This window comes from Sinocyclocheilus rhinocerous, unplaced genomic scaffold, assembly GCF_001515625.1.
Source record: "Sinocyclocheilus rhinocerous isolate Xijiao unplaced genomic scaffold, SAMN03320098_v1.1 scaffold1115, whole genome shotgun sequence".
NCBI lineage: Eukaryota > Metazoa > Chordata > Actinopteri > Cypriniformes > Cyprinidae > Sinocyclocheilus > Sinocyclocheilus rhinocerous.
In genome coordinates, this window is record NW_015658514.1 from 501,717 (window position 1) to 513,851 (window position 12,135).

Here is a 12,135-nt window from a genome sequence, read left to right on the forward strand (position 1 = left end):
CCCCTGGCCACCACGTAGACGCGCCCTTGCTTGGTCGATCACATGCCTGAGACAGCTTTTAGACATCTGGTTGTATCTAGTGTTGATCCATTGTTTGTGGTGCTGTTGAATAGGGCTGCAACAAATGACTATTTTGATAATCGATTAATCTGACGATTATTAGAACAATTGGTTGACCATAGAGTAAGATCTTTCCCCTGTGCTGTGCTGACAGCTTGCGGGAGAGCTCGTGGGTGATTCCCTTTACATCATGAAGCAGAGGTTCAAACTCCAGTCCGATCACCACTGGCCACGAGCTTTGGGCTCTGCTCTCATGGAGAATATTTATTTATATAGCATATTTTATTTTAAATGAACTAGAAACAATGTTTAATTTTGAAATTTTATTTTGAAATTTAAGTCAATAACTATTGGCTGGAGGCAGTTATACCCATAGACATAATAAATACCTAGACGCCTCATTGTCCACTCGACCGCACGTCGCCGCCGTATTGGTGAAGGCAACTCTCATATCGGGACAGGCGAAAACATACCTGACTCTTCGAGAAGGGTCTGATCAAATTCGATATATATATAGTTTATTAATTTAATGTACTACTACAAGGCAACCATATGCCCATGAACACAACGAGCAAACTTTTACTTTTCCTCCCATACGCCTACAGCAACGCTTGTGCCATAACGGACTAAGATGATAAAGACCAAATTCAGTATTTCTTATTGTTGATGCAAACTACACAGACCATATGAACACGCATTAAGAAATTCATTAAGTGATATTAAATGGACCAACTCTGTTTATTCTGGTCTCACCTGCTTATCTGTACATATTAATTATGTTTTAGAGGAGCATATGAGGTCTTTATAATCTTAGACCGTTATGCCAGTCATTATGCCACCTTTTGCGGTATGGGAGGAAAACACTATATACATACATTATATTAATAAACTTGAATTTGATCTTTTAATAGCACTATCTTAATACATTAAGCCATAGCCTATTAAGTGTTTATGGTTTCTTCATGAGAGACTTTGCACATTGCGTTCATATTCTGCTGTTCTGTGGCCACGGATTTGTGGGTGTTGTCTTTTTCTCCTACAGATGACTTGCAGGACCCGGTATGTTATAGCCTAGTACTAAATTAGTTTTAATCAATTAACCACCACAGCGTCTTGTCTCCATTGGCAACATGCACGATTCGTGTGGATTGCAAGCTGAGAGTGCAAGCGGCAATTGCAAGTGACTTCGTGATTTAGTTTCTTTTTTCTTGTCTTCACCACCTGGCTACTTGTGTAAAATGTTGAGAGAATCAATTAAAAAAAATAATGAATCAATTAAATAAAATAAAAAAAGACTGCAAGTGATGTCAGTTGCGGAAGTGCAGGTGTGATGCGCTATGAAATTATTGCAGAGCAAATTAATTGTAATAGGCTATTAATTTAATAAAAAATGTAACCAAATAATAATAGCCAGAATGTAACAAGCCTACATTAATTGGAAATGCCAAATACTCTTAATAATGACAATATGTAATGCTTTTGACAATATCTCTGGCTATCGTCGATACATTATCATCGTCTTATCGCGGGGCCCGTCCGCTATGCCACTGTAGGCTATATATAGATGTGTGTGTGTGTGTGTCTCATGAGGGATTTTTCATTCAAAGGTAGGATTCTTTTGTCTAAAACAAGGGACTACCTTGTTTAGTCTATCCTGTGAAAGTCGCCTATTAGATACACACCAAAATCTTTTCTTAAAAATACTGATTCAAAATCTTTTCTTAAAATATTGATTTATTATGTAAATAGAAGTATTTTATGCAATTCATAATCAGCAAGGTTCGAATGTGTTTGATTTTGTTATTTCTAATACAATTTTCAAGTTGAACTGGATTAAACATTTTATTCAACACAAAGATAATCTATGGTATATTATATAATGTATGTAATGTATATTATATAATTATTCCCCCACAAACAGCCAATATGGAATAATAAAAATGTTAAATACAAGAATAAATTAATTTTCTATGACAATTGGGTTTAGAATAATATTCTAATTTTGTCACACATTTATAAATGGTGAAGTCTATTTATACTGAATTCACAAGAATATAGCATTGTATTAGCAATGCAATACCAGCAGGTTTTTTGAGACTTTTGCAAGACACCACCAGTGAATCTTATAAGCTAACAACATTTTTTAAAATGAATTAAATGTTAATCTTATTAAATGGTGTTGATATTAAAGACAGCAAATGCGATTATACATTTCTGGATGTTTGATTTGCCCTGCAACATTTCATAATAAATACCGTTTCGAGAATATTAATTGGAAGTCGATTTGGACTCCTATAATAACACATTTTTCATATTTTTTTAAAATTTATTTATTCATTTTTTTAAATGTATATATGTTAAAATCTTTTGGATTGATGTTGAATGTTATTATTTTTTATGACAAAAAGATAGAGAAGAGTCACATTTTTATGTAAAAACTTAATATTACTGTCGTATTACTTGGTAAGTTTTACATACACAAATGTAAGTGGTCTGAAAGATACCAATAACACCCATTTCAAGGCTGACTTCAAGATTTATTTTGAAACCTTACAAAGACATTCAAGCTGTAAAGGTATCAGAACTATGGACATTTATGGAGAACTAAATTCCTCCTTTTTATGTTGACTCTACATGTATACCCTTCATTCTGTTGTTGCCGTTTTTCCTTTTTTTTAAATCTTTGTTATGTATGTTATCCTTAATGTTCATCATATATAATACTTGATGTTAAAAAATGTACTCATGTTTTATGACGGTACACAATTTGATAGAATATTATACTTGAAACATTTTGTATTTTCAAAAATGGCAACCTAAAGTAGAAAAGGTTAAAAAAGATAATAGAACCCCTTTAAAAAGCATTTTGAGTATACAATATATGCACTTTTTGTTGGTTTCTCACAAACCTCTGATACTGAATGTGTACGAAGAGGTGTCTGATTGAAAAATTTTTAAAAGATAGAATTTTTAAAAGATAGAATGCGAAAAATCTAATGAAACTGTGATGTGCAAAAAAGGAAACATTAAAAAAGGATGATAGAGAATGATGAATGCTAAGATGAAAAGATGAATACTATCATCAAACACATCCTTCATGCAGCCTGGCAGCACTTCAACCTGAGAAAAAAATAATAATATTAATAATAATAAACAATGAACATGAAAAGAAAGACAAGATTTTGTTGTCATAAGAGTTACAATAATTATAAATCCCACTGTAAAGACCACCAGCCCGCTTGATTAGTTTAGCCAGCAATATTACCTTGGTCAAGCAAGAAGAAAAAAAAAATAATTCTGGTAGACCAGGTAAGTGTTGCTAGTGAACAGCATGGGTATGGCGGCCCATCTGCTAACCAGCATAAAACACCCTGGAACTGTGTGTAAATTCATGGTGGTCTGAGGTGGTGTTTTCAGCAAAGAATCACAAAATGCTGTTTTAATTCAATTAACAGTAACGTCTTAACATACTGCAGTAGAGTCTGTTAATCCGCAGGATGTCATTGCGGCTCATACTTCGAGCTTCACCAATCACAACGTTCCCATCAGGAATGGGAATCATGGTTGGCTCGTTGTTCCTGGAGAAAGCTTTCCTAAAACAACACACATAAAGAAACAACAGTAAACTGTGATGATTATGTTTTTAGCATGCCAACCCCTAAATACTAATAAATAAATAAAATAAAATGAATACAAATAAAATCACATTTTCACTGAGCTACAAGAACACTTACCTTGAATAGTGCATCACAGAGTTGTAGTCATAGGGGGTTGCCAGATTATTGGTTTCACTTTTCTTGAAATTGCTCTGCTTTTCTGTTACAGTGCATAGAAAAGTATTAAACTATAAATGTAAACCAGGTAAATACACAGTGAAATTTAATCTAGACTGCAATTATTGTGACTTAATGTAACATGCCATGTATTATGCATTTTTGTTTTCTTATTCTTTGTTCTATTGTGAACACTTTATTTTGATGGTCGCTTTGGAACATTGTTGACAATAAGTAGCGTTGCTCCTACATGTCAACTAACTCTCATTAGAGTATTAGTAGACTGTCTGATTAATATCTGCTTTTTTGAGATGGTGGCCCAACAGACATTCTACTGATTATCAGTAACTTTGCAAGTACGTGTTAACTTATTCTAACCCTAACAGTCTGCTAATACTCTACCAACACTCTATTGAGAGCTAGTAGATATGTAGGTGCAACGTTACTTATAGTCAACAGAATGTGTTAAAAGGACCATCAAAATAAAGTGTAACCGTTTTATTTTATCATCTTTGTTTTTTCTAAAGAAAAATACCACGTAAGACATTCTCAAGAAGGATTTTGATGTGTTTGTCGCGGTCGCTGCGGTTCTGTTCATGATGGAACCCGAGAGCATGAAGGAGCTCGTGTTGAACAGTATGGTGATAGACACACCCAGGACGCTCGAGAGAAACAACCTGTCCTCCACCTTGGCGCCCCAAATATGAATAGCAACTGTGGATCACACATAACACATCAGCAATCAGGTTGTATATTTATGTTTCGGGAAAGCACATTTACTATATAAACAGAAATGGGATAGAAAGGAGTCCTAAATCAGAAGATTTACCCAGAATCAGACATTATGTGGAGAAAGTGCCTCTGCCCTTCATGTGGTACGAATCGAATGCAGGAAACATCCGCAAATGACCGCAAGCCTCTTTCAATCACTTTTAGTTCATCTGGAGCTGTGGTAGGGGTACACTATTAAAAAGATCATGTGACACTGACAAGATATCAAAAGTAGTGATCATTGTCACTTACAGTACTGGTTGGAGATCACGTAGGGCACATAGACTAATCCGTCTGTGCTTCTCTCCCATTTGCATTCACGAGCTGTGCACGGATCTGCATTCTTGAACCCTGTTGATACGGCGATGTCTCCAAACGTGATCAAGGGCCCATCCACTCGCTGTCCTGTGTGGTACACAGTATAATGCACAAAATCATTCAGTCTACTGACACTGATATGAATAGGATGAAGAGGAATTTGCCATCAACTGCTACACAAAAGATATATACTATCAAATCTTGCATACTCTTACCTGCATGTTTGTTGGTCTCGATTATAGTTGACACTGGCATGTCATCTTTCTCAGTGATGTTACCTGATACATGAATCAGTAAATTAACAATAAAACGCTAAAAACATTAGTTAGAAATTAGAAAGTTAGAATCTTTTTTTTCTTTTCTTACCCATCTTCCCAGAGATCTTTTCAATTAAATCCTATTGATAGATTTTAAACACAAGTATGTCAAAACTCTTGGTAAAAATGAAAAGCTGCTCCCAATAGGAAACAGCTGTTGATGATGATATAATTTTCCGTTTCAATTTTGTCTGTTCTCACCTCAACAGGACGGCTCTGAGCGGGAACAGAGCTCAGCAGAAGAGAGATGACCACCACCAACAGGTACATGATGAGAGCCTTCAGAGAAACTGTTCTGGATCAGACAGAGCTGGGAGTTATATACTCTTCTGAGAGCTTTAACTTCCTTTTTCTGTGCCGCAGCCCAGCTTTCATGAATCCACAGCCAAATTACCACATAGTATAAAAGCAGAGTAATTCGGAGTAGTTTTGATTGTCAACCACACCCGAGAAATGAAAATTAAGATACAATTATGGAGCTTAGCATTTGCAATTCAATATTTGAGTTTCCAAAAAAAAACTTTTAGCATTATTGTGCATTAGCAACATTACCAAACCTATACAGTTAGAATACATAATACAAATGGTTAAATTTTTTGATAGTAAAACACACACACACAAAAAATTGGCAAAAATCATTGTAATTTCATAGTGTATAGTGAAAGTGACATGAAGTGTAGTGAAGTATGGTAACCCATACTTGAAATTTGTGCCCTGCATTTAACCTATCCAAGTGCAGACACACAGCAGTGAGTCGTGAACACACACACCACCAGAGCAGTGGGCAGCCACTTTTACTGAGCCGCCTGAGAACAATTGGGGGTTCAGTGCCTTGCTCAGCCTCCAGGTTACAAGTCCGACTCTCTAACTATTAGGCAACAACTGTCATTGTGCCCTAGTGTACATGTATTAAGCACTCTTGTTTGCAACATTCTTCTTCCCTAGGTTATGCCTCAGCTTCTGGTCTGCCTCAACCACCTGCATAGTGTTCTGATAATGCTGTTCTGGGGCCGGCTGCACAAAAGGTTTAGAAAAGTCTTAAAAGAAAGTCATCTAATTTTTTCTTTAAGACTGGTCAAAATTGTTTAAAATTAGGTTACATAAGAACCTATATTAGTCTAGAAATCAAAAATACCAGATTGATTACCCCTTGGTTAACTGCTAGTTGGTCAAACTAGTTCTTAAGACACTCTCTTAACATAGAGGCTAAGTTTATGCAACTGGCGCCTGATCTGGCTGCGTCAAGGTAATCTGCACTCAGCTTGACGCCACACTCTGCACAGTCAAAGGAAACTGGTTGTTATTTTTTTCTGTTAAAACTTATATACTTATTTTCGACCCTGTAATGATATTTTGCATTACATGTGGACCCGGTAGACATTATTAGACATTTTTTGAGCTCTGGAGAGAAGTGATTAACGCAGAAGTGCAGAGGACAAAGCAAAACAAAACACTGGTCACAAATTAGAAGTACAGAATGAGGATTTGTAAAGAAAAATGTCGGAGGATTTCGATATAAGCTGCGAGGAGACTGGTTTTTCCTTTTGCTGAACAAAGGAAACTTTGCTTCCTTTGCTCCTGTAAACAAAACTTGGTTCTCATGAGACTATTCTCACCAGAGCTTATGCTACGCATACATCCTACATCATCCGCTGGAACGCCACTCTCTCGTGAACATGCATAGGACAGTTAGCGGAAGCTAGAGATTCCGGTTTATAAAGTTTTTAAAATTAATAGTATTCTTACAGAAATGCATCAATTTACTTCAGAAGGCCTTTATTAACCCCCCGGAGTCATGTGGAGCACTTTTTTATGGATAGATGCAGTTTGTTTGACTTCTGTTGGATTATTGAATAGCAGCAGCCATTCTCTGCCATTATAATGATTGGAAGAGCCGGGGAATTTTTTAATATAACTCCAATTGTATTCGTCTGAAAGAAGAGTCATTTACACCTAGGATGGCTTGAAGGTGAGTAAATCATGGGATAATTTTCATTTTTGGGTGAACTATCACTTTAAACATACCTGGACCAGCTAATCAAGGTCTTACTGGGCATGCTAGAAAATTCCAGGCAGGTGTGCTGAGGCAAGTTGCCAAACTCTGCTGGACACTGGCCCTCCAGGGCTGAGTTTGGATACCCCTATTATAGTCTGTGTGAAAATAGCATTTTCAAACTGCAATTTCTCCTCACAGCAGACCACGAAACTGGCTACAAAGAGGGAGCTTTTATGTCTCTGGCTTACTGTTAACCAGATGTTGAGTCATGTGATTAACCGTTTCTTCCTAAAGAAGATGTTGAAATATTTCAAAAGACACCTTGCACAAACTATGAACCTTCTTTAGATGTTCCAAGCTCTCAACCACAGTATGTTAACACATTTTGAACTACTGTGAACTATTGATCAACAATCAGGGGCGTAGATTACGCAGGGGACACGGGGACGTGTCCCCCCCCCACTTTTAATATCACGTAAATTCGTCCCCCGCACTTTTTTGGGCAAGTGTGTTCGCATAGAGGTTTTCAAGAGCCGGTGTGAATAAATATAGATTTAAATTCAAAGAGACAGGATAGTCTGTGCATGATCTGATGTTTTATTCAGACCCAGAATAAGGCGAGATGAACATCGCGGAGCGCTAAACACTCTGTGCAGTGTATGTTTAATTCATACTCGAAGCCGGAGGGCGCTCTCAAGCAGAAAATCGTACGAGGAAATTCCTAATATGGACAAAAGCGTACAGCTATCGGACTCCAGTCACACGATCCTTCAGAAATCATTCTGCTATTCTGATTTGCTGCTCTAAAAACATTTATTATTATTATGATGTTGAAAACAGCTGAGTATAATCCTGCCACTATTTAAAAATTGAAATTTTAAATAATCATTTGCATCATAAGCAATCACTTATGCAACATAAGCATTTGCAATCACTTTCTGTGTTTTGCCACTGAAGCACTTAATTTAGTTAGATTTAAGTTCACAAAAAGAGAGAATGTTTCTTACAATTCATCTGTAAATTCACTCAAATTCTTTATGTACACTCTTAAAAATAAAGGTGCTTCAAAAGGTTCTTCAAGCGATGCCATAGAAGAACCATTTTTGGTTCCACAAAGAACCATTCAGTCAAAGGTTCTTTAAAGAACCATCTCTTTCTTACCTTTTTGTAATCTGAAGAACCTTATTTCGCCACAAAGAACCTTTTGTGAAACAGAAAGGTTCTTCAGATGTTAAAGGTTCTTTATGGAACAATTTAGACAAAAAGGTTCTTCTATGACACCTTTATTTTTAAGAGTGTATAGCTAAAGCTTAACTAAATTGCATAAAACAAATAAAATCAGAAATTTTAACACAAATCTCTCGGTATTTTTTAACTACTAGCTAAGTAATAACACAAGCATGCATGGAGTCGTAAATAACATTATGAGAATACCACCACACTGTAGTGTGCTTTTTTTTTTCTAAGCAACATCTTGACAGGCTATATTCTTCACCACAATGGTAACCCCTCAAAAACAGTAACCCTTTAAAATCCCAACATAAAAGGACATTTAACACTAACAATTTCCCCCCGTATTAATCTTGTGCAAAATCACACAAAATTGAATTTCAACATTTTAGTTTGAAACTTGCTGGGAAAATGAAATCCGCTGCAACTCAATCAGTTTGAGTTATTCTTAACCCTTAAATGGTTGGATGTCACCAAGTCATTACATGCTCGGGTCTTAAGCGACCTAGACCTATTTCCAACACGGATGGGTCTGACTGCTGCAATAGCATAAAACTCTCCTGATATTTACCGTCAGAACGCACTTACCCACATTCAGAATCTGGCTCATATTAACCATATTCTTAAAACTATATCGTTTTCAATGACTTAAAATCTGTATTTTTATAACTGGTAGCTTATTCACCACATCCACCGTCAAATAATAGTGACACTTTTATTTAATTGCGTACAGTAGGCTAATTGCATGTTGTAAAGCCATTCAAGCCAGTTCATTTTTTGCTGATGATATTCTTTTGTTTTATGCCTGCTGTAGCCTAATTATGAGTGAAACATCACCTCATCATTGTCTTTCAAACGGTGCCTTGAGGAATAAAGGAGAATTGGACTTATTGAGTCATCAGATATTTAATTATTGTTGCACAGGAAAATATACTTGCACTATTACATACCTCGGGTTGCTAGCTACCACTTTTTACAAACAAAATAATCAGAAAACAGACATTCCTTTATTATTTTTTCTTGTTGTTTATAATAAATGGATTGAGGAATACTAAGAAAGTTGATGTCTAACTTTAAAAAATGAAGGAGGGAGAGGGTAGTGAATGATGTCCCAGGCAGCAAGAGCTGGCGCTCTCTCTGGCAGCGCCACTTCCGGTGGCATCCCCAGATGCCACGGCAGCTGCCACGGTCTTTCTCGCCGTTTTTGCTGTTTGCTTGCTAAAACTACACTGTTCTCAGTGGCGTGCAGTGGTGTTTTTTTTTTAAATGATGATGCAAAGTTCCCACAATTGTATTATTATTATTATTAATATTATTATACATTTTTATGTATCAGCTGCCAGAGTTCGTGCCAGGAGTCACGATCGTTTGTTGCCGTTTTTGCTGTAAACTAAATTTTTTTTTTTAAATAAAAGATTTGATGATGCATATTATATACCAGCAAGCAGATGCGATCAGAATATGAACCCAATAAGCTAAATTGCATAAACATTTTCCCTTAAAGAACATACACACACATAAGGAGTGCCAGCTGCCGCTAGCCAATATATGCGCACACACAAACATTTATATTTTTTAACATAATATTATTTATTTAATGTAACACTTTAGTTATTAACTAGTTGCTTGCATGTTACTATATTAGCTGTTTATTAGTACTCATAAAGCACACACTAATGCCTTATTATGCGTGACCATATTCTACATACCCCCCCATATACATAGTGTGTTATAGAGGTTTTAAAGGGCCGGTGTGAAAGAATATAGATTTAAATTCAAAGAGACAAGATAGTCTGTGCATGACTTAATGTTTTATTAATACCCAGAATGAGGTGAGATGAACATTCAGTGTGTGTTTCATTTATACTGGAAGCCGGAGGGCGCTCTCGCGCAGAAAGTGCAAGATGGACTCATATAGAAGTAATAACTTACCACTTACCAGGAAATCCCTAATATGAACAAAAGCATCCAGCTATCACTGTATGATCTGAATAAAAGGCAAACGTGAAGACATTAAACACACGATTGCGACAATATATGGTTTATTTTTTTAATATATGGTGCTTTTTTTAAATCATCTCCAGGTAATAAAGTATATGAACAATTCAGTGCTACTTGACATAGCATTTATTACAGTAGGCTACAGAAACTATTCTGCCTTATTATGTGATAAAAAAGAGAGAAAAAAGTGTTTGTAGTACATTAACAAATCATTTATTGGTTATTGTCCAACAGTGTATCTGATTTCTTAGCAAATGAAAAGAAATGAGAAAAAAATAAAGTTTCCTATATTCCTATACACAGTAGCCTATATACCGTATGTATAATGTATATACAAACGCACTGTGTGTGTGTGTGTGTATATACATACATATATACATATATATATACACATATATACATATATATATATATATATCGCGTTTGCGATTGCGCCGGCGCTGATGGCTGCCTCCGTGGCGTGCTCCGCAGTTGTTTTTATGTTTTTGAATTACAAAAGATTTTTATTTTAAAGACAACCAGTTCAAAGGGAGCATAATTTGCTTTTTAGGTTAAAATAATTTCTTAATATGAAATTCGGACGGTATGACAATTAGAGATTAGACTGTACAGAAATTGAAATCTACAAGCTAATACACACTATATTCACATAGTCACGTAATACTAATGTTGTTAACATTAACAATTTGAGAATAAAGTATAACAATATGTGATATGAGCTAACCGATCTTTAGATTAAATCACCATTGGTAGCGCGATTTATTGTAATGCTTTTTTCCTCAGTTGGTCAGAACAAACGTGGCAGACTTGTTACTTACTTGTTCAGATGACAATATACAGTGAAAATTCTTATTTTGGTTATATATTCCAAGACGTAGGCTAGAATCTGTGATTGCTTAGTACAGTGAATATCCACACCGGTGCGGTGACTGACTGCCACTGCCACACACACATACTCCTCAAAACATCAGATTCATCAGTGCTGGAGCCATGCTGGCTCACAACCCATGCAAGGAAGATAATTCCGCAAACTGCTGCAATTGCAGGTTTTCAAACAGAGATGGCGACAAAGCAGCAAAACTTACGGACTGCAGCTTTAAGGATTAATATAATCAGTTATTGAGTTCACACAACTTTTTTCTATTAACAGCAATTAACTTTAAGTAAACTTAGAAATTGTAGGAAATCGAATACATTTTGTCAATTTAGTAGTAGTCATTTAGTAAACCTGTCTGTTAGGTTTTAGTGTGAAACTTGAATTTCTAAAGATTTCTCTTAAAGGGGTCATATGATGCTGCTAAAAGGAACATTATTTTGTGTATTTGGTGTAATGAAATGTGTTTTAAGGTAAAAAAAACACATTATTGTTTCTCCTCTATGCCCCACCTTTCTGAAACGCATCAATGTGACCTTGAGTGAGCGGAGGCCGGAGGCCTAGAGTGAGCCGAGGCCGGCTTGAGAGAGCAGAGGTGGACGGGCTTGAGAACGGCACGGCCGGCAGATTCAACGAAGGAGTGTCCGGCGGGCTTGTGGCAACCACATGTGAAGTTGATGTATTTCCTCAGCGACCAGCACGGATCAGCTCCAGGCATGACGAAGTGGATATTGTCCTCTTTTGGAAGGCCAAACAAAGTAGTTTCGCTTTCACAACGAAACAGTGTCTCCACAA

The 12,135-nt window shown here is 36.3% G+C and overlaps 1 protein-coding gene across 2 annotated transcripts in view; it reads right to left on the minus strand.

The window, feature by feature from the left end:
- Positions 1-2,588: 2,588 nt before the first annotated feature.
- The window catches only part of LOC107722401 (low choriolytic enzyme-like), a 22,322-nt gene continuing 12,775 nt past the window's right edge, over positions 2,589-12,135 (minus strand). Inside the window, exons 2-10 of one of the 2 annotated variants that reach the window (XM_016530757.1) lie at positions 5,441-5,534; positions 5,289-5,319; positions 5,138-5,200; positions 4,857-5,009; positions 4,663-4,780; positions 4,369-4,547; positions 3,795-3,876; positions 3,532-3,653; positions 2,589-3,180 (exon numbers count right to left, since the gene is read on the minus strand). In XM_016530757.1, coding sequence (XP_016386243.1) covers positions 3,176-3,180; positions 3,532-3,653; positions 3,795-3,876; positions 4,369-4,547; positions 4,663-4,780; positions 4,857-5,009; positions 5,138-5,200; positions 5,289-5,319; positions 5,441-5,509 — 822 coding nt within the window. In that variant the 5' untranslated portion in view covers positions 5,510-5,534 and the 3' untranslated portion in view covers positions 2,589-3,175. The remainder of the gene's footprint in view (positions 3,181-3,531; positions 3,654-3,794; positions 3,877-4,368; positions 4,548-4,662; positions 4,781-4,856; positions 5,010-5,137; positions 5,201-5,288; positions 5,320-5,440; positions 5,535-12,135) is intronic. The other variant, XM_016530758.1, reaches the window with a different exon arrangement.